Source organism: Pseudorca crassidens, chromosome 3, assembly GCF_039906515.1.
Source record: "Pseudorca crassidens isolate mPseCra1 chromosome 3, mPseCra1.hap1, whole genome shotgun sequence".
Taxonomy (NCBI): domain Eukaryota; kingdom Metazoa; phylum Chordata; class Mammalia; order Artiodactyla; family Delphinidae; genus Pseudorca; species Pseudorca crassidens.
The window spans coordinates 167788692-167808776 of NC_090298.1; the positions used below are offsets into that span (position 1 = coordinate 167788692).

General features: G+C 58.8%; 1 protein-coding gene across 3 annotated transcripts in view; it reads left to right on the forward strand.

Annotated features, from left to right (window-relative positions):
- MLLT1 (MLLT1 super elongation complex subunit) overlaps nt 1-11537 on the forward strand; it is a 130697-nt gene extending 119160 nt beyond the window's left edge. For all 3 annotated transcript variants that reach the window (XM_067734037.1, XM_067734036.1, XM_067734038.1), the window contains 7 exons: nt 348-902; nt 5140-5227; nt 6859-6967; nt 7999-8098; nt 8360-8431; nt 8698-8769; nt 8981-11537. In XM_067734037.1, the coding sequence (XP_067590138.1) occupies nt 348-902; nt 5140-5227; nt 6859-6967; nt 7999-8098; nt 8360-8431; nt 8698-8769; nt 8981-9109 (1125 nt within the window). In that variant the 3' untranslated portion in view covers nt 9110-11537. The remainder of the gene's footprint in view (nt 1-347; nt 903-5139; nt 5228-6858; nt 6968-7998; nt 8099-8359; nt 8432-8697; nt 8770-8980) is intronic.
- The last annotated feature ends 8548 nt before the right edge of the window (nt 11538-20085 follow it).

Sequence of the window (20085 nt, forward strand, 5' to 3'; positions counted from 1 at the left end):
CCCCAGCCCCCGCGCCGCAGCAGCCCCGCGGGAAGCTGCAAGGCGCTGGAGCGGGAGTGGGTCGGTGTGGCTTGCCTGTCTGTATCTGACTCACCGTGTACTCTTCTTGAATCCCTCAGGGGAGTCTTAGCCTGCAGCCGCCTGGGACCTGCTGACACTTCCTAGTAGTTTAAAGGGACAGCTCCATTTAAAACTCTCACCTGCTGCCTTACTTTTTCGCTTTATGGAAGATTTTCTCTAGCTGAGTCTGAATCAGGTGGATTATACTTTGTAGGGGTCGTGGGAGGCGGAGCAGGGCGGCCCCGAGATGCCATTTGACTGTGTCCCCCTCCTGCCCGGCATTGCAGGACGCCAGCAGGGAGAGCGGCAAGGCCTGCAAGGCCCACAAGACGACCAAGGAGCACCGGGAGCGGCCGCGCAAGGACTCAGAGAGCAGGGGCGCCTGCAAGGAGCCGGAGCGCGAGCAGGCCAGGAGCGCCAAGGACGCCGCGCGGAAGCTGGGCGAGGGCCGGCCGCCCAAGGAGGACAAGGCCCCGCCGCCCAAGGCCGCATTCAAGGAGCCCAAGATGGCCCTGAAGGAGACCAAACTGGAGAGCATGTCCCCCAAAGGCGGGCCCCCGCCGCCGCCCCCGCCCAAGTCTTCCAGCAAGCGGCCGGCCGCCGCCGACTCACCCAAGCCCAGCGCCAAAAAGCAGAAGAAGAGCAGCTCCAAGGGGTCCAGGAGCGCCCCGAGCACCTCACCCCGCACCTCATCTTCCTCCTTCTCGGACAAAAAGCCGGCCAAGGACAAGGGCGGTGCCAAAGCGGAGAAGGTCAAGCCTGAGAACGAGCCCAGGGAGATCAAAAAGCCTCCGGAGGCGGAGGAGTCCAACTCGGAGGACGAGGCCTCCTTCAAGACCGAGGTGAGGTGGCTCCTTCCCCCGCCCTTCTCCCCTTCCCACACCCCACCCTCATCCTCTCTCTGCAGGCTCTGAGCCGCCCAGAGGTTACAAGGAGGCTGGGCGCCCACTTGCTCCATGTAGCTTTGGGCAGCCTCTGCCTTGCCAGACCTCAGTTTCCCCTTACGTTGGGGGTGACGAAACCGCCTCGCGAGATCTGTGTGGACGGTGCTTGGGATGAAGGGTCCCAGTTCAGCGTGATACTGGTACCTGCGTTCACAGCTCTTCTCGGGCTGCCCCCTGTGTGGGCCGGAGTCTCACTGGCCGCTTTGGGGTCAGAGTGGGCGATTGTGTCTCACCATGGAGTCTTTACCCGGCTGCCGCAGGCTCGGTCAGCCAGGGCACCCCCTCCCTCCACTCGTGATGTGGTGTCCCTGTGTGTTTTCATCCCACTCTCTGGGTCCGGGAGCCAGAGGTTCTGGGTTTTTCCTGCAGCAGCATTTCCTTGCGGCTCTGAATGTCACCATCAGAGACGGCTTGAGTCACAAAGGAGCTAGGGGCCAGATTGTTGACTGGGTAGCCAAACCTCTCTGGGCCTTGGAGGGCTATGTCATTTCTGCATGCTGTTTGGCCTCTGGTACTCAGCGAACAGGGACTTGGAGGGATGGATGGATGGATACATAGTTGGATGGACGGATGGATGAGTGAGCGATTGACCCCCTCACCTGTATCACCAGCCCCAGCCCTCAGTGGCCTTTTTTTAAAAATTAATTATTTATTTACGGCTGCATTGGGTCTTCGTTGCTGTGCGCGGGCTTCTCATTGCGGCGGCTTCTCTTGTTCTGGAGCACGGGCTCTGGGCACGCAGGCTTCAGTAGCTGTGGCTCGAAGGCTCTAGAGCGCAGGCTCAGTAGTTGTGGCGCACGGGCTTAGCCGCTCCGCGGCGTGTGGGATCTTCCCGGACCAGGGCTCGAACCTGTGTCCCCTGCATTGGCAGGCGGATTCTTAACCACTGCGCCACCGGGGAAGCCCTCAGTGGCCTTTTGTAGTTCCCAGACTCTTATTCACTCTCAAAGGCAGAAGCTTTGTCTCCAGCATTGCTGCTCAGAGAGCCACTGGGACTTTGCAGGTGGTTCCCAGAGGTGAAGCCAGAGGTGGTTTGTGTCAGTAGCACCGATGTCGTGAGCGTGCGGCTTCCAGGGGCACCTCGTTGGAGGTGGCTGGGGGTGACAGTTTGGCTCATGGGTAACAGTGCATCCCCACAATTAGGGACACACACAGGGCTGGTGATGTCACATGCCCAGCGCTTCTTGCGCCCGGGAGACTGTCTGCCAATGAACCTGAGGATGGCAGGACCCCGGAACGTCTCTCTTACTTGGAGACTCCTGGGAGTCCAGGGCCCTCCCAGCCACCTCTCGGTTGCCGGAGGTTCTTTGGGTGCTTCATAGCGCCCCATCTAGCATCTTTCTCTTCCATCTGCTCAGACCCGGAGCTCTGGTCTGGTGCGCGTCCCTCCTGTCCACCTCAGGTGCTTCCAGAGAGACCTTCCTGTGCCCAAGGCTGGTGCCCCTGTGTAGGGAAGAGGTGGAGGCCTCCCTGAGCCCTGCCTCCCCGGCTGAATGTTGGCGCCCTGGCCGCGGGTGTCCACCCTGACGTCCTGCTGTGATTGTTGTGAGCACCCGTGCCACTGTGGGCAGCTCCCTCCACCTGCTCCGTGCGGGGGTGTGGGCTGGCTGGGTGTCCAGTGTCTGTGGCCTTGGCCACCGCGGCCCTGAGGCTGGAATCGCTCAAGGAAGCCCAGGGCTTTCTCCTGGCTGAAGAGGCGCATCCCACGCGCTGAGAGACTTCTGAACGGCGAGTCTGGGCCGTCAGCATGCCCGGGGGATCTCTAGGGCTGCTGGACAGTGACTCACATGTCCTGACCCTGGGACCTGGCGAGGCACACGTGGCCATGGCGAAGGGGGCGAGACGGCCTTCCAGACCCGGGCCTCCCCAGCTGCCCTTGCCTGTCTCCGGCCGTCCCACGCTGGAGGCCGAGTGGGCGCCACTGCCGGAAAGCTCTGACCGCTGCGTGGAGCCCAAGTCTCCTCCTCCCCCTCGGCCCTCAGAGGGGCCAGGCAGCTCCTTGTCTGAGTCCCGGGCCAAGCCCCCCAGCTCCTCTGGCTCTCCTCTGGCTGCTCCTCTGGGGTCTCCTTGGCTGTGGGGTTCCTGACACTCAGTCCCTTTCAGTCACAGGCCCTGGAGCACTGGGAGCACAGCAGGCCCTCCACCCTCCTTCCGGACGCCCTGTGTAGCCTGAGCCCCAGGACACGTCAGCAGCCCCTCGAGGGCTTTTGTGACCCCCAGGAACCATTAGGCTCTTGGGGCTGAAACCACTTCCCGATTCCCCCCTCCCCTCCACACCCCGCCTATTGGATTCATGTGGAAGGAAAGGGGACGAGTGTGGCTGAGAAGCCCACCTGGCCTGGGACGTCAGGACAGAGCAGGTGCTGCCCTGCCCTGGACCTTCCTGAGCCTGTTGGCCCGAGCCTGCGTGCTGGTGGCCTCCCAGCCAGGTCTTCCCTGCCCCGGAGCTCTGTCCGAATTCCCTGCCCCAGAGGTCGGAAGCGCAATCGGCATCGACCTCCGTGTGCTTAGCAGAGGCCAGCAGGGCGGCTCTTTTACAGATGGGGAAACTGAGGCTTAAAACCACGGGCTGCCTTGGCCGGTTGGTGAGAAAGCCAAGGTCAGAAGCCAGGACCTCCGAGCCAGAATAAGAACTGAGGGATATGCATGCAGGGGGGACCATGTGGCTCCAGGCCCGTTTTTGGGGGTGGGGAGGGTCACACACTGGTCTGAGTGGTACCCACCCAGTGGACAGTGGTTGATGGCAGTCTAGGCTGGTTTCCCGGGGAGGGTTCCTCAGGGCACACCACTGGCCCGTGTGAAGGTAGCAAGTCGGGGACGTTGGCAGGGGCGTGCTGGGAGGGCCCAGAGCGGGTCAGGCTGCGCGGTGGCGGACCCCAGAGGAGGGAGCCCTCAGCTCTTCAGCTGGGAAGCATTCTGTGCCCAGGCAGTGGGATCCTTCTCTGAGTCTGCTGAGGAAAGACCTGAGCCTTCCCGGGTCTCCTTCCGGGAGCAGGGGCTGCCCTCAGCCCACGGGCCAGTGGGAGGGGCTCCTCTCCTGGGGTCTCCTCTCCTGTGGCACGTGCCAGGATTGAGGAGACACTGCTGGGTTCCTCCGCCTGTCTCCTGGCCCCTTCCAGGTGCTCAGGCTGCTCAGCTCCCCCAGACAGTCCCCGAGGACAGAAGGCTGGACGGCGTCTGGGCGCACTGGGCTGGCAGGCTTTCTGAGCCATGGACTGCCCACTGGAGCCCCGTCTGGCCCAGCCCCCGGCCCTGGGCTTATCACTCTGCTGCGCATACCTGTGCAGCAGCCTGTTGGTTTCTCCTGAGGGCCCAGAGCAGACGCCACCCAGTTCTGGCTCAGCCCCTTCCCCACGCGGGCCTCTCAAGTGGGAGGTGCTGCCCCACGCTACTTACGCCTTAGTATCCTAGGGCCTGGGCTCCTAGTTTGGGCTTTTACTGCCCCCTGGTGGCCAAGTCAGGGCTAAAGGAAGAGGAGAAGGGGGATGTGACCGGCTCTGGGTGCAGTGGGGCCAGCTGTGAGTCCACTGTGTCCTCAAGTGCTTGTCACTTGCCCACACACTCACTCATCATCACCTCAGGGGCACCCAGTGACAGGGAGACAGCTTGTTGTCGCTACTCAGCCTCAGGACAGACTGAGGAAATGAGGGGCAGGATGAGAACGCACCCACCTTTCCTGTTCGGACCTTCCAGCTGTTGGCCGCAGCGCCGCAGCGCACACCAGCCAGCTGTGGTCTCGCCGGAGGAGGGTAGGGCCCACACGTGAGAGCAGCCACAGTCGCCTGCCGCCGCCTCCAATCCCCCTGCGGCGAGAGCTTGCCTCAGCCCCGTCCTCCTGCGCAGGCAGGTGGGAGCACCAGGCGTGGCTGGAGATTTACCGTCCTTCAGTGGGAAAAGAAAGGTCATTGGTTGCATTTTGAATGCACACCGGCGGCATCCTGGGGCTGGGGGAGGAGGTGGGATGGGATCAGGGTCTCGGGTGCCGGGGCCTGGCGCCTTGGCGGCCTTTGGAGTGCGTATCTGGGGCGTCCTGCCTGGCTGTCCCTGCCACCGGAGGGCTCCTTTTCTTTGGACTGAAAGATGACTGTTGTCCTCTCTCCCTGCTGCCCCCCGCCTGCGCTGCCGTGGGGTGAAGTCCGCCCAGTCGAGCCCATCCAACTCCAGCTCCAGCTCCGACTCCAGTTCAGATTCGGATTTTGAGCCATCTCAGAACCACAGTCAAGGTGCGTGCTGGGAAAGGAGAGAGCCGGAGTGGGGACGCATGGGGCTGGTTTCCGGTGGAAAGGCTCACTGCTCTGGGAGCAGCCCCCTGACCTTCCCGGAGGCCAGTGGGGCACTGGGTCTGGTATGGAGTCCAGGGGTTCACAAGGAATCTCCCGATGTGGGCTTGCTCGTGCCCGAGTTTCAGCACACCCTGAGTCTGAACGCTGCCGCCACGGCCAGAAAAACCCGAGGGCAGGGCGCGAGGGAGGGTAGGGAGGCTTGGGCCTGGGCTGAGCTTGCCCAGGGTTTCACTTCAGGATACGCTGTTTGCCTGGACCGGGCCCTAGAGATCCGTGTCCACAGGCGTGTGGACGCTCAGGGGTCCGGTGTTAAAAGCAAAACTGGCACAGATGACCCGACCGCCAGCTGTCCGTCGCCTGGGCCCTCAGCTTTGCCCCATCTGTGCGACAGGGCTTTGAGCTGTGCGTTGTGGGTCTGCGGTGGAGGGCCCTGTTGTGACTTGGGCCCTGCCCTTGCCGGAAGCCTCCTTTCCAGCTCCTCCCAGATGGAGGCTCACTTGGCCAGCGCAGGGTCCCTTCCTCTGCCTCAGCCACCCAGCCAAGCACTCCGCTCCTGCCGCGTGCCTGGCCAGCACTCGGCCCAGGCCCCCGCAGCCTGCAGTGCTGCCTTTTCCCTGCAGGCCGCCTGGGGTACTTGTTGGGAGGCGGCACCAGACCCATTTCCTGCCCCAGAGTGGATAGGGCCCCCTGGCCCGTCGACCCCTGCCCACCCTCGCACTGGAAGCACCTGTTCTGGTGGATCGGATTGAGAATTTCCTCCACGGCCTGCAGTCCCTTTTGGAGAGTGGGGGAGAGCTGGGGGAGGCGAGCGTAGTCCGGGGGCCTGACATAAAGACACGCAGTCCTGAGGGGGCTGGGGGATGGGGTGCTCCAAGCCCACACTCTCTCCAACGGTTCTTATCTACGGGGAAGGGAGGGGGAAACCTGCCGTGCACGGGATCACATGACCAAGGTAATTGAGGGCTTTGTGTCCCTCTGTTGCCTTGGTAACAGGAATATAAACCAAGATGCCGTCTGTAGGGGACTGGAACCGAGTGTCTCTGGAGAAAGGGGAGGACGGTGGGCCGGGAGCAGTGGAGGGGCCTGCCACGGGGCTGGGCAGGCCCGAGGAGGGGCGCAGGCTGGGGGGCTGGTGTTCTGTGGCCCATGCTGCGGGCCGCCTCGCCCTTCTCAGCCAGGGCTGGTTCGTCCTGCCTGCAGGCAGAGCTCTGATCCCAGCAGCCGGAGCCGAGGAGGGCTGCTCCTTCCCTTTGCAATGGAGGGGCCCTGCGGTCCTGTCTTGGGCCAGGGCCCAGAGTCCTGTGAGGAGGGCCAGGAAGGTAGGGGTGGGGGGAGCCAGGGGTCTCTTAAGGAGGGGGTGGCCACAGGCGCAGTGCTTGGAGATAGGCGGCAGGCCCCACCGGGCCAGAGGAACCTCCGAGGTGGGTTTGCCTGGGTGTGTTTTGGGGGTCGTGGCGTCAAGGAGCTCCATGTGGCCCTGGGGGTGGAGGGGACTCTGGGGTGCACGTGGAGCCCTGAACCCCCTTCTCTCCCCCTCCCTCCCTCCAACCCTTCCTCGCGGCCCTCACCAGGACCCCTGCGCTCCATGGTGGAGGACCTGCAGTCCGAGGAATCTGACGAGGACGACTCTTCGTCAGGCGAGGAGGCTGCTGGCAAGACGAACGCAGGAAGGGACTCCAGGTGCCTGGGCCGGAGGGGAGGAGTGGGCGTGGGCGCACCGGGGCAGCTCTGCCTGGCCCTGCTGTAATCGTGGGGCCTCCAGGAGGTGGGCCAGGACGGGGGCTCCCCGGGGTGAGGCAAAGGGAACCTCTGAGCCCACCGGGCGGTGCCCTGCCTAGGCATTGAGGTGGGCCTGGGGGCCTCAGGGGGCATCCTTCCTCCCCTCGCTGGAGGGTGTGACTGCCTGGCAGGGAGGGGCAGGACGCTCAGGGAGAGGAGTCCATCACCACCCGAGAAGGGGGGCAAGGCGGTGCCCAGCAGCCCGAGGACCAGCCTTGGTCCCAGGCGTATGGGACAGTGGGGGCTGGTTCCTCTGCTCTCGGGCTCGGGCCAGGGGTCCCTTCCCCCTTCCCCAGGTGCACTGGCCCAGGGAAGATGACGTGTGGCCTTCCCCCAGAGTGGGGTAAGCCGAGGCCCCTCCTTTGGACACCCCCAGGCCTTGGGAGCGAGCCCACCTCAGGGATGGCTGTGCGTTCTCAGCCTCCAGCCCAGCGCAAGTGCCAGCCTTGGCCCCAGGACTGTGGGGTGGGCTCAGCAGACTCGGGGTCTGGGCCCCGCCCAGCAAGGGGCGGGCGTCTGGTGTCACCACGCTGGCACCTGTGACCCTCCCTCCCTCCCAGGGCTTTGGGCTCAGGCTGCCGCTGGCGGGGACTGTCCTGCAGGGTGCCGCACCGCACCGGCATTCTGAGCCTGCAGTGAGCAGCGAGCCCCGCCGGGATCCCAGAGCCTCTCAGAGCCAGCGTGCTTGTCTCTGGGTTCTTTGCTCTTTGAAGGCAGCTCAGATGCATTCTTTCTTTCCTTTTCTTTTAAGCCGGCAGTGACCGCCTAGAGCTGGCTGAGGGGGTCTCCTGAGCTGTAGGGGGAGCGCCGGGCGCTGGCCTGGCCCCAGGGAGGGGCCGAGTCCGTCCCAGAGCCCCAGAGCATTGTTCGCAGGGTGGGGCCCCCTCCCCTGAGCACAGGGTGGCCTGACAGGGTGTCGTGTCTGCGTTCAGGTTGAGTTTCAGTGACAGCGAGAGCGACAACAGTGCCGACTCCTGCCTACCCAGCCGGGAGCCCCCTCCACCCAAGAAGCCGCCCCCACCCAACAGCAAGGTAGCGTCCTAGAGGCCGGCTGAGGGTTGGGCCTGGGGTTTCTCCAAGCGTCTGAGGCTCAGGGTGGTGGGCGCAGAGGAAGGTCATTTCACCCCCAGGCCCCAGAGATCATCAGCTGCCCAGGAGGGGCTGCCCTTAGAGTTGGGTCCAGGGCCAGAGGAGGGAGGACAAGCAGGCCTGGGGCCTGGGAAGGCGGTGGCCCTGGGGGCTGGGGAAGGGGGTGTGGGCTGGCCCTCACACAGACCTGGGGTCACCCTGCAGACGTCAGGCCGCCGGAGCCCGGAGCCCTGCAGCAAGCCCGAGAAGATCCTCAAGAGGGGTGCCTACGACAAGGTGGGGGCTGGGGGGTGGGGGGACCTACGACAAGGGGGGGGCTGGAGTGGGGAGGGGGCTGGGATAGGGAGGGACCTGTGACAAGGCGGGGCTGGAGTGGGGAGGAGCCTACGACAAGGCAGGGCTGGGGCGGGGGTGGGGGGGGCTATGACAAGGTTGGGGCTGGGGGAGTGGGGAGGGCCTACGACAGCACCAGCCTGGAGCTGACGTGGGTGTGGTCACAGGGCTACGCGGGGCCACGCGCTGAGCGCCTCTCTGTCCCCCAGGCCTACACTGACGAGTTGGTGGAGCTGCACCGGAGGCTGATGGCGCTGCGGGAGCGCAACGTGCTGCAGCAGGTACTGGATGCAGCCACCCACGCCGCAGCCCCCGGAAGGCAAAGCATCTCAGAGGAGTCCCGGGTGGGGTGCCCCTGAGGCCCGTGGGCTGCTGACCCCGTTAGGCAGCCCCAGGGAATCACTCTCCATTCTCCTCGAGGGCCTGGTGGGGGGCGGGGTCCACGCCAGCCTAGCGCCCTGTACACTGAAGCCACCTGCCACCACCCTCCAGATCGTGAACCTGATCGAGGAGACCGGCCACTTCAACGTCACCAACACCACCTTCGACTTCGACCTCTTCTCCCTGGATGAGACCACCGTGCGCAAGCTGCAGAGCTACCTGGAGGCGGTGGCCACATGACCCTGGGCCGGGTGCCGGGCCGCGTCCCCGGGGTCCTGGGAGGCCACGTCTGGGCCCCGCCTTCCCTCCTCTCTCAACTTGCCCGCCCGCAGCACTGCCTTAGTGACCGCCCTGTCCTCGGCCCACACGGCCAGCTGCACTTTCCTCGTCGGGAGCCCCGGGGCCGAGGGGCCCAGGCCGGCGCTGCTGCTCCCCGACACCCTGGGGCCGTCACCTGGGCCCCCCTTGGAAAGTGGCTTGTGTACTCCCGAGGGGGAAGAGACGTGCCCTGCAGTGGGGGCCTCGCTCCTCGGTGGGGCGTGTGGCCCAGCTTCACTGCCCGGGCCCCTCTGAGAGGCTGGGGCACTGCCTCCGGCCTCCCCCAACGGTTCGGAACACCCCGCCGCGCCCCAGGACCTCAGAGGGCTCCTGCCTAACCAGGACGGGCCCGGCTCGTCCTCCGCGTCAGCCAGACACGGCCCTGTGTCGGCTCTCACTGTGCTGGGACTCCGTGCTGTATAGTTCTCTCTCTATTATATATATATGTCTGCACTGTAGGTACCGAGCGGTTCCCGGGTGTGCATTTCCAGGGCAGCAGTGCACGTGGGGGTGGGGGGTGTAAGGCGGGACTTGTAGGTTGCGATGTCTCCGCTGCCCTTGGCGTCGGGCTGAAGGCCGGGCTGGAGCGCCAGCTCACCCTCTCCAGGTGCAGGGAGGACGCCTCCTGCCGCTCCCGGGGCGGTGAACACTGCGCGCCGCCGTCTCCAGGAGCCGCCCTCCCGACCCCCAGCCAGCCGCGGGCTGAGACTGGGTCGGCGTCCTGGGGCTCGTCCTCTTCCTCCTTCCATAGGATCCTCTTCCTTCTGTTGACCGAGTCTTCGAACTTTGGAAAAAATGAGCTTTTGCCAAATAAGACGGGATAGTTTGTGGAGTTTTTTGAGGAGCGTCAGGACTCAGAACCAGCCCCTCGTGCCTGGGCCCCGGCCGGCAACAGGCCCTCCCACCCCTGCGATTCACGCCGGTCCAGGGCTGGAGACCCAACTCCTCGCACGCCTGAAACTCTCCAAGGGCCAAGCCAGGTCCTCCCTCCCGGCCAGAACGCCCTCACAGAGTCAGCCCACCTTGTGGTGGGCTCCTGGGGGCTGGGGACCTCGACTCAAGGCTCCCCTGGTCCCCACCGGCTCCAGGAGAGGAGGCCAGGGCTGGAGCCAGGCTCACTTCTCTCCCACCCACTGTCGGACGGTCCCTCCTCCCCCCAGTTTGTGAATTCCCACGTGGGGCGTGCCACGCTCCCCTTCCCTGTGGTCCCTGACCATTGTCACTGCTCCGATTCTGTCTGTCAGGCAGACCCCAAACACTCCCTTGGGAGCCCTGCCTCCAAGGCTTCCCCGAACGCCAGCCTTCCTGGTGAGATCCCAGGACTCGGGGAAGGCCTGAGAACTTTCAGAGGAAACTGCCGTGACTCCTCGCCATCTGCTCTGATTCTCTCCCAACCCCACTGCCTTGAGGTATTAGGAAGAGGGCAGGCCTGTGTGGCAGGCTCCGTGCTGCCACCGTCCCCTTCTCCAGGCAGGCCAACAATACTCCGAAGTGGGGCACTTCTCTTCTCTGGAAACTCTAAGACATTGGACAGAAAGGACTGGCCCGAGAGCAGCAGCTGCCTGGCCCTCTGTGCACAGAGGCCGCTGGGGGTCGCGGGTGGGAGCCTCAGCCCAAGGGCCCCAGTCTTTCTCCTTCCGGAGGATCTCCTGGGAGGGGCTGTAGGCCCTCCCGGCTCTGTGACTCGGGCGGCCCTCTGCTCAGGAGCCAGGCTCTGCCCCTGAGGCAGCTAGAGGAAGGCCGGGCTCTCGGGCCTGCCCTTTGCAGTAGCAGCAGCAGCAGCATCTGGCCCTGCCTGCTGTTTCCAGGGCCTTTGGAAGCACCAACCCATTTCTGTTACCTCCTCTGGCCAGAAGGCCCCAGTGCTGGCCATGTGACCACCTGATGGACGTGCCAGGCAGCCAGGGCCCCGACCACGGCATTCCCAGCTGCTCCCCCCACCCCACCCCCAGCTGCCCGGCAGCTGGGCCCACCAGGGCTCTGGGGACGCTTCCATAGGAAGGGGCCGGCACTTTGTGATTGCCGTGTGTTTAGTGTTAAGCCCCCTGACCCCAGTGCAAACCCCGGTGTTTTGCTATCTCCTGAAGAAAATGTAAACCGACGCCTGAAAGCAAAAGGTATCGAATACCTTTCTTACCCACAAGGGTTTTTACAAAGAATGTGTCTAACTAGGAACTAGGACACTCATCGGCCCGAGACCAACTCCTGGATAAGAGGAATAAAGGAGAATTGTGTTTGTAATAAGTTACAGGATTGTTTCTGTCCTGGATTTTAAACTTTTTGTTAAATTGTGAAATTATGGAGGAGTTTTATAGAAAAAAAGTGAAATAAAGTCAGATGGGAAAGCAGAGATCTGTTCAGCTTCATGTATCTGCTTGCTCTCCCCCCCCCCCCCCCCCCGCTGTGGGGTTGGTGGGTGGAGCCACAGAGCACCATGGGGTTCCTCGTCTCCTCTCCCCGTCCCAGTGCTTCCAGACCGATGACCAGGAAGAGGAGAGAGGGCTGGAACCGAGCCTGTTGGGCATGACGAGTGGGGACAGGGAATGTGAGCGAGGCTGGCATCCCGTAGGAAGAGAGTCGGCACCACCAGAAACCCAAGAGGCGCGAGATGGCGGAGAACTGAGTGTCTGGTCCTGCTTCTGATGGTGTGTTCTTCCGTTGCACGCAGGCAGCAAGTTTTGCGTTAAAAAGCAAGCCTAACTTCACAATGTGGACGAGTGGGTGGGTGGATGAGTGGGTGGATGATGGTGGGGGGGGGTGGATGGATGGATGGATAGGTGGGTAGATGGATGATAGCCAGACAGAAAATGTGAGACATCTTTTGCCAGGGGCCAGGGTGCTTGTCTGCCAGTTTGTCTGTGGTGGGTTTTGCTCTGGACTTGGTGTGGCAAAGCTGAGTGAACCCCAAGGAGACGGCTCTCCCAGGCCCTATCTGAGCAGCCCTGTCCACTCTGTGGGCTCCAGTCCCACCAGCGGAGCAGAAGCTCCATTCCTGAGTGGTCGGCATTGCAGGCCCATACTCTCTGCCCACAGCGGATAATTAAAATCACTCTTGTGGGTTGGCAGCCACTTGGGGGGTCGGCTGGCCACACCAGGGCACTCGGGAGCATTTCTTCTTTCTTCTAGTCAGTAGCCAGAACTTCCATTTCCAACATCAAGGCTATGGCCTCCCTGCCCTGTCTTTCCTACCAGAGATTCTGCAGGCCTTTGGGGACAGTTTCTCATCTGAGCTCCTAAGTTAGGGACACAGAGTGAAAGAGGGTCCAGAGTGGTTCCCACTGCTCCCAGGCCCCCATGACACAGTAAAGGACGACTTATGTGTAAAAATACAATAGGGCTTGCTACGAGCCAGGCGCTGGGCCGGGAGTTGTCTCACAGATTCCACAAACACTCGATGAGGGTAGGGACTGCTGTCAGAATCCCCACCTACAGATGAAGCAACAGCCTGCAAGCGTTGACCCGCCTACAACAATACAGCTAGTAGGCGCATTCCCTGAGACTCAAGACCAGGTATGTGTTAATTTTGTTGCTTACAGTCAATCTTTCTTTGTATTTATCCATATACTGATTCCTTGGAGTCCCCTTCTTTCATTCTGTGTTTCTCTCTGGAATCATTTTCCTTAAGCCTGAAAAAATCTCACTAGCATTGCATTTAGTGCAACAATGAATTCCCTCAGCTTTTGTTCATCTATAAACATCTTCATTTCATCTTTATTCTGTAAGGATATTTGCATTAGGTATAGAATTGTAGATTGGCAGGTATGGTCTGTCCCCACTTTCCACGTGCTGCTCCATCGTCTTTTGGCTTCCATTGTTTCTGTGGAGAAGTCAGCCATTCAGTCTCATTGTTGCCCCTGTGGGTATCCTGTGAACAGTTTCTTACATTTTAGCGATTTGTTTCTTCTATCGATATGACATCTCTGCCCTTTTCAATGTTTTGCCTTGAATTTTTTCAAATCTTTTTTTTTTTCAAATTCTAAATGTATATTTGGGTGATGCAAGCACAAGTTCAAAGTTTTCAAGGGCACATGTGCAGTAAGCAGTGAACCTCGTTCCTACTTCTTTTCCTTCTCCACTTTCTTATACAGCTCTTGAGAGCCATCTGTGCATGAAGAAGACATAGTTCCTTTGCAAGTGGCAGCATACATGCATCCTTTTCTCTTAATATATCTTAGAGTTCATTCCAAATTAGCATGTTGTGTAAACGCACAGTAGTTTACATAACTAGTCCTGCTGGTGGGCATTTAGACCATTTTCCCTCATTTAATTCCGTGACCACACATAACTATACACGTGCAGGTGTGTGATAGCATCTATGATTAACAGCTTTGGCAGTGGACTTGCCTATTTTCTACCAAGTTTCTTGGTATTTATGTCTGTGTGCTTGTGTGTCTATGTGTATTTTTAGGAGCTCCTTATGGAATATGAAATGTAGGACTTTGCAATGTATTCTGTTCCCCCCAGTTTGCCTGCAGGTTTTGTTTATGGCATTTCCCACCGTGCTGGAGTCTTTCCTTTCAATGGCTTTAGAGGTTGTTACTTCTTGTCTAGGATGATTTTTCTATTTTTTTAAACTTCTCTCATGATTTATTCCCTCTCTCCTTTTTTCTTTCTCACCTTCCAGTTTGCCGTGAGCTAGGGCCCCACTGATGCATTACTCATTTCCTGCATATATTTCTGTCTGTCCCTGACTTCTCTCTTCTGCATATCTATTTATGCCCATCACTGAGCTTTTAGTTACCGCTGCTTTGTAATTTATATAATATCTGGTAGGTCTAGTCCCCCTTCATCAATATTCTTTTTTTTTTTTTTTTTTTTTGCGGTATGCCGGCCTCTCCCGTTGCGGAGCACAGGCTCCGGACGCGCAGGCTCAGCAGCCATGGCTCACAGGCCCAGCCGCTCCGCGGCATGTGGGATCCTCCCGGACCAGGGCACAAACCCGTGTCCCCTACATCGGCAGGCGGACTCTCAACCACTGCGCCACCAGGGAAGCCCTCAATATTTTTAAAGAAATTTCCCAGATATTCTTGCATGTTTGTTTTCCATATAACCGAATCAGCTTATATTGTAAAATGTTTTTATTTATCGTGTTCTGAAGTTTCACATTAACATTGTTTTTAATTCTAATTAAAAAAAAAAATATCCTGGGTACCATCTGGTGGACTCCCAGAGAACTCTCAACCATTGTGTCTTCAGGTTTTGCTCCTCCCCTTTTCTCTTCTCCTTCTCTGGACCTCCTATGACATAGATTGGAACCTCCAGGATTATTCACCTTTCAGATCTCTAACCAACTCCCATTATGCATATGTTACACGTTTTGCAATTGTGCTACAGCTCTTGGATATCCTTTTCCTCCCTCCCTTCCTCTCTCCCTCCCTCCCTCCCTCCCTCCCTCCCTTCTTTCCTTTCTTTCCTTCTTTTTTCTTCCTCTTCACTTTCCAGTTTGGGAAGTTTCTATTAACGTATCTGCAAGGTCCCTGATTATTTCCTCAGCTGGTCCAGTCTACTAATGAGACCCTCAAAGGCATTCTTCGTTTCTATTATAGTTTTTGATTTCTTTTTTTTTAAAATTTTCTGGTTTTTTTTAAATTATTTATTTTGGGGGGCTGCACTGGGTCTTCGTGGCTGCGCATGGCTTTCTCTAGTTGCGGTGAGTGGAAGCTACTCTTTGTTGCGGTGCATGGGCTTCTCATTGCAGTGGCTTCTCTTGTGGAGCTCGGGCTCTAGGCACGTGGGCTTCAGTAGTTGTGGCGCACGAGCTCAGTAGTTGTGGCTAGGGGGCTCTAGAGTGCAGGCTCAGTAGTTGTGCACGGACTTAACTGCTCTGTGGCATGTGGGGTCTTCCCAGACCAGGGCTCAAACCCGTGTCCCCTGCATTGGCAGGAAGACTCCCAACCCCTGTGCCACCAGGGAAGCCACCAGGGAAGTTCTTGAACTCTAGCCTTTCCTTTTGATTTTCTCTTAGAGTTTGCATCTCCGTGTTCACATGACTCATCTGTTCTTGCATGATATCCAGTAGGGCCTTAGCTGTAGCACGTTAATCATATTAATCATAGTTGTTTTAGGTTCACAGTCTGATAAATTCAAAATCTCCGCTGCCTTGGAGTGTGGTTCTGACCCTTGCCCTGTCTCTCCGGACTGTTTTTTGCCTTTTAGGATGTTCTATAATTTTTCTGTTGAAAGTTAGACCCAGTATACTGGAGAAAAGGAACTGAGCTGAACAGGCCTTCAGGGTGAGGGTTTATGTTCCTCTGGCCAGGAGTTAGGCTGCATTCACTGTTTGCTGTAGCTAGAGGGGTTCTTGTTTTTGTCTATCCTGAAACCCTGGGTTTCCCTAGTGGCTCTTTGTAATTAAAATAGGGTCTGAGCCTTGCAGTCCCTTTTATCTGTAAAACCCTGTTATACAGGAGGCCTATTGGTGTGGTGGTAAAATGTGTGGCGGAAGCGTTCTGTGGCCTCCACCTTTTAGGGAGCTTGTGCCCTTGGACCGTGACCTTCACAAGTGCTTCTCAACTTTTTGTTTTGTTTCGTTTGGTATCCTTAGGTGAGAGGAAGCCTAGAGAGGCCTGGAGATGGGTGTTTCCCTTCCCCCAGGTCGATTAAAGCCTGGTAAAACCCACTTTGGTCAGGCCCTGCTAAGACAGTTTCCCTTGAGGGCAGGCCTTTGTTAAGGAGAACAGAGTGCTCTGAGACGTGTTTCAAAACAGTTACTTTCCCCCTCCTTCTGCAGGAAGCACCAGAGTTGATTTTGTTTTTACTTGTTCTCTCAGATCTTCACTGTGAGAACCTGGGGGGCTCTTGAAATGTGCGTCCCCCCGCCCCAAGCCTGGGTCTCCAGGCGTTCTTACCCCTCAAGCTCATCCACGCTCACTCTCCAGCAGTGAGTCAGCTCCACACCCCACTGGACACTGGCTCCGGCAGTGGTTTCTGCCCCAGGTAAGCAGAGTGTCCGTGTATCCACCCCTCTCCTGTTTATAGGGTAGGGGTTTGCTCTGCGACCTCAACTCACTGACGGACCCAAGAAGTGTCAATTCTCGGTTTTTCAGCATTCTTCTTGTTGTGAGCACAGAAGTGACGGCCCCCAAGTCCTTTACCCGTCAGACTGCAAACTGCTCTAACCAGCTCCCCTACCTTATCTCTTGGATGTGATTTCCTAGTCCGCCTCCAAGGAAATAGCTCTGTTTCCCTGGGTGTCAGTTCTTCTGTGTCAGCCTCTTGTCTCCTGATGTTGGCCTCTCTGGGCATTTCATGTTCCTTGTTTGTAAACACGACTCTTTTTTTTGGTTTTTTTAATTTTTATTTATTTATTTTTGGCTGCATTGGGTCTTCATTGCGGTGCACAGGCTTCTCATTGCGGTGGCTTCTCTTGTTGCAGAGCACGGGCTCTAGGCGCGTGGGTTTCAGTAGTTGTGGTGCACGGGCTCAGTAGTTGTGGCTCGTGGGCTCTAGAATGCAGGCTCAGTAGTTGTGGCGCACGGACTTAGTTGCTCCATGGCATGTGGGATCTTCCCGGACCAGGGCTCGAACCCGTGTCCCCTGCATTGGCAGGAGGACTCCCAACCACTGCACCACCAGGGGAGTCTGTAAACACGACTATTGAAGGAGGGTTCCCTTGAGTGTGTCCTGGGCTGTGACGGCCTCATCATCCTCCCTCTGAGCCTTGCTTTCAGCTGTGCCCCCCCTCCCCCCCATTCCCCTATCTGAGCCAGAGGCCCTGCTGTGTAGCACGATCATGCCTACCAGTTAATTCTTACGTCTTTTCTATGGGTCGGGTGCAGGGTGGCATTTAGTATGTACCCTTTGAACCCCAAGTCCAGTGTGTGAACCCCTGAACCCAGCCAGGCCCCCTCGCCGTATAAACGGGAGCTGGTCGATCCCTTCCGCAGATGGACCTCAGGGTGACCGTGAACATTAGGAGGTGTTCCCGCACCATCTCTCAAAAGGGGTGCAGCAACCCCTCAACCTCTCACTGAAAGAAGAACCGTATTTTTCAAAGTAAAGACACCCATGAGCTTTATCGCGTCCGTTTTTGTCTCTTCCGGAGCCCTCAGCGTGAAACTCCTCACCCACCCCAGCACTATGGACGTTTCCGGGAGGAGCCGTCTTGGGCACTGTGGGGTGTGGAGCATCATCCCTGGCCCCCCATCCACCAGTTGCCAGGAGCACCTGCCTGCCTAGCTGTGACAACCACAGATGTCTCCAGATGTTGCCAAGTGTCTCCTGGGCTGGGGCGAGGAGGGGCAGAATCACCCAGGTAAGAACCACTGCTCTAGTGAAACCAAGGTTATCATTCTCCTACATTTAAAACGCTTCCCCAGAGAGGGGCATCTTAGTTCAGACCGGCTCCCTCGCTGGGAGCAGTTCCCTTCCCTCTAGAAGGTGGCTTCTCTATCATCCAACAGGAGAGGCGGGTGGGCAGGGGATGGGCGGTGTCGGCAGTCACTTCCTCGAGGAAAGGAGCCCACAGTGCTCTCCTGGCCCCTAGGCTTTGTCATATTCCCCGTAAAATCTTTCCGTTTCAGCTAGGCTTCCTTGGGCACCACAGCCCTCTTCGGTTTCATGGTCACCCCTGTAAAGGCATCAAGTTCCAGGTGGGGCCTTCCCTCCACCCCTACCAGGAGTCCCCACCACCACGGGACGAGGGGTCAGCGGCCGAGTCTGCTCTAAGGACACAGAGGGCCAAGTGGCATCGGAACAGCGGGAGGCCTTGATTGGGGAGCCCCGAGAACAGGGGTGCAATAGGCCCATCCCTCCTGTCGTGGACGCAGCCTCCCCTGCGTGTCAGACTCCCCAGAGGCACCGGGGGTCCCCACTAGGGAGATGGCATTTTAAGAAGCACCCCAGGGCCTCGGGCGCAGCGACCCTGCCCGGACCCCCTCACCCAGCTTGAGGATGGTCCACTTGAGGATCTTGGCACTGAGGTGACCTCCACGTTCACGGTGTCAATGCCCTGCCTGCCCAGTGAACTCCGTGACCACAGGGTCTCCGTTGTAAACGACATCTGACAGCCCACTGGACAGGCTCTTGAGCTGCCGGCAGAAGGCGACGGCGTGTGCACGTTGATCGAGCACTGTTGTTTGGGGCTGAGGGGTCAGGGAGCTCCCAAGCCGCCCCTGCATCCACCAGCAGCCCCCAAACCCAGCTCCCCAGGCGGGGGGGCTCCCCCTCTGAGGTCACGTGTCACTCTCGCTTCGACCCTGGGGGGTTGGGTCCCCACCCCCATTGCCTCCTACGGGCCAGGGGGGCCACACGCAGATCCACCTGCCATCTCTCTGGACTCCCATTCCCAGCCCAGGCGGGCACCTCGGTGGGCACCTGTGCCCCAGCCTCCTCTGGACAGCTGACTCTTGTTGACCCTGAGCCCCAGCCCCATGGCACACTGGTCAGTCTTCCGAACGGGGTCAAGGCCAGCTGGCTGGTCTTCAGGTCATCCGGCAATCTGTCCCAAACCCAGGGGACGCCGTAGAACATGGTGGGCTTCACCTGCCGCAGCATGTCCATCAGGGAGCCCCGTGCCGCCCGACCATCATTCAATGATCCCCCTTATTGTTTGATACTTAGGTGGGTTGTTTTCTTCCCTCCATTTTTATTAGATAACATGTCAGGGTGAACATCCTCGTAGCTTCAGCTCTGCCTGCACACATGATTACTTGTGCTGTTGTCTGGATTGACTTGAAAATTCAAGATGGCGCACCATTCATTCATCTTGGCAGAACCAGGTGATGCCCTCTGATCCAGGTGGGGCCTCTCCCCTCCACTCCAGACTCTCGGCTACAACTGCCCACTCCTTGTGTCCCCGTCTAACAGGCATCTCAAACTCAACACGGCCCAAACAGAATCCCTGATGTCATTCCCTACCCCAGCCTTCCACAATCGCAGTTACCGGCAGCTCCATCCTGCAAGTTGCACAGGCCGGAAATCTCGGCCATCCTCCGCGCCTTTCATTCTCTCAGACACCCGATCCGTCAAGGCTCTGCCTCCAGAATCTGACCGCTTCTCATCCCCTCCCCCACTACCATCCAGGTCCAAAGCATCTTCATCTCAACCTCAACCATGTTTCCACCCGGTCTGTTTTCCCTGAAGCCACCGAAGGGCACCTGTGAGCACCTGAGTCAGGTTCGGTTCTGGGCTGCCCACAGCCCTCCAGGGCTCCCTCGGGGTAAAAGCCCCAGGTCCTCCCCTCACCTGCCCCCGCAGCCCCCAAGGCCGTGTCCCCTTCCTGCCCTCACCTTCTCCCACTCCCCCCACCCCCTCACTTTGCTCCAGCCAGAGTGGTCTCCTCTTTGTTCCTCCAACTTGCCAGCCACGTTCCTGCCCCAGGGCCCTAACACTGCCCCATTACCTCTGCCTCGAGCACCTTCCACCAGATACGTAGCACCCTCCCCCACCTCATTTAAGTCTTTCTTGAAATTTCTCTCTCATAGAGGTTCTCCTTGGCCACCATATGTTAAAATTTCAAACCCCAGCCCTGAGTAGTCCACCCCCTTCCTGTTTCAGTTTTCTCTGGATCACTGTGTACTCACTGGATACTTAATTATGTTGACTGGACAAGCCCCTGGAAGTCTCTTATGCCCTGTCCGAATCTGGAAAGTGGGCATTTATTCATTGAACACACACCTGAGGGGCCAGTGCTATCCTAGATCCTGGGGCCCATGTGGAACAAGGCAGTGCAGCCCCTCGCCCTCATGGAATTGACCAACTAAACAAATAAATGATACAACCATGGTCGCAGGGGGCCAGTAGGGCCGGGCAGAAAATTTTAAAAGGGTGTGTGATAGAGAGTGAGTCTGGGTGGTGAGTTTGGGGAGTCAGGGTGATCAAGAACGACCTGGCCGTGGATGAGAGTCGCTGGAGAAGAGACATAGTTAATAACAGCCACTGTAAGAAGAATAATTAAT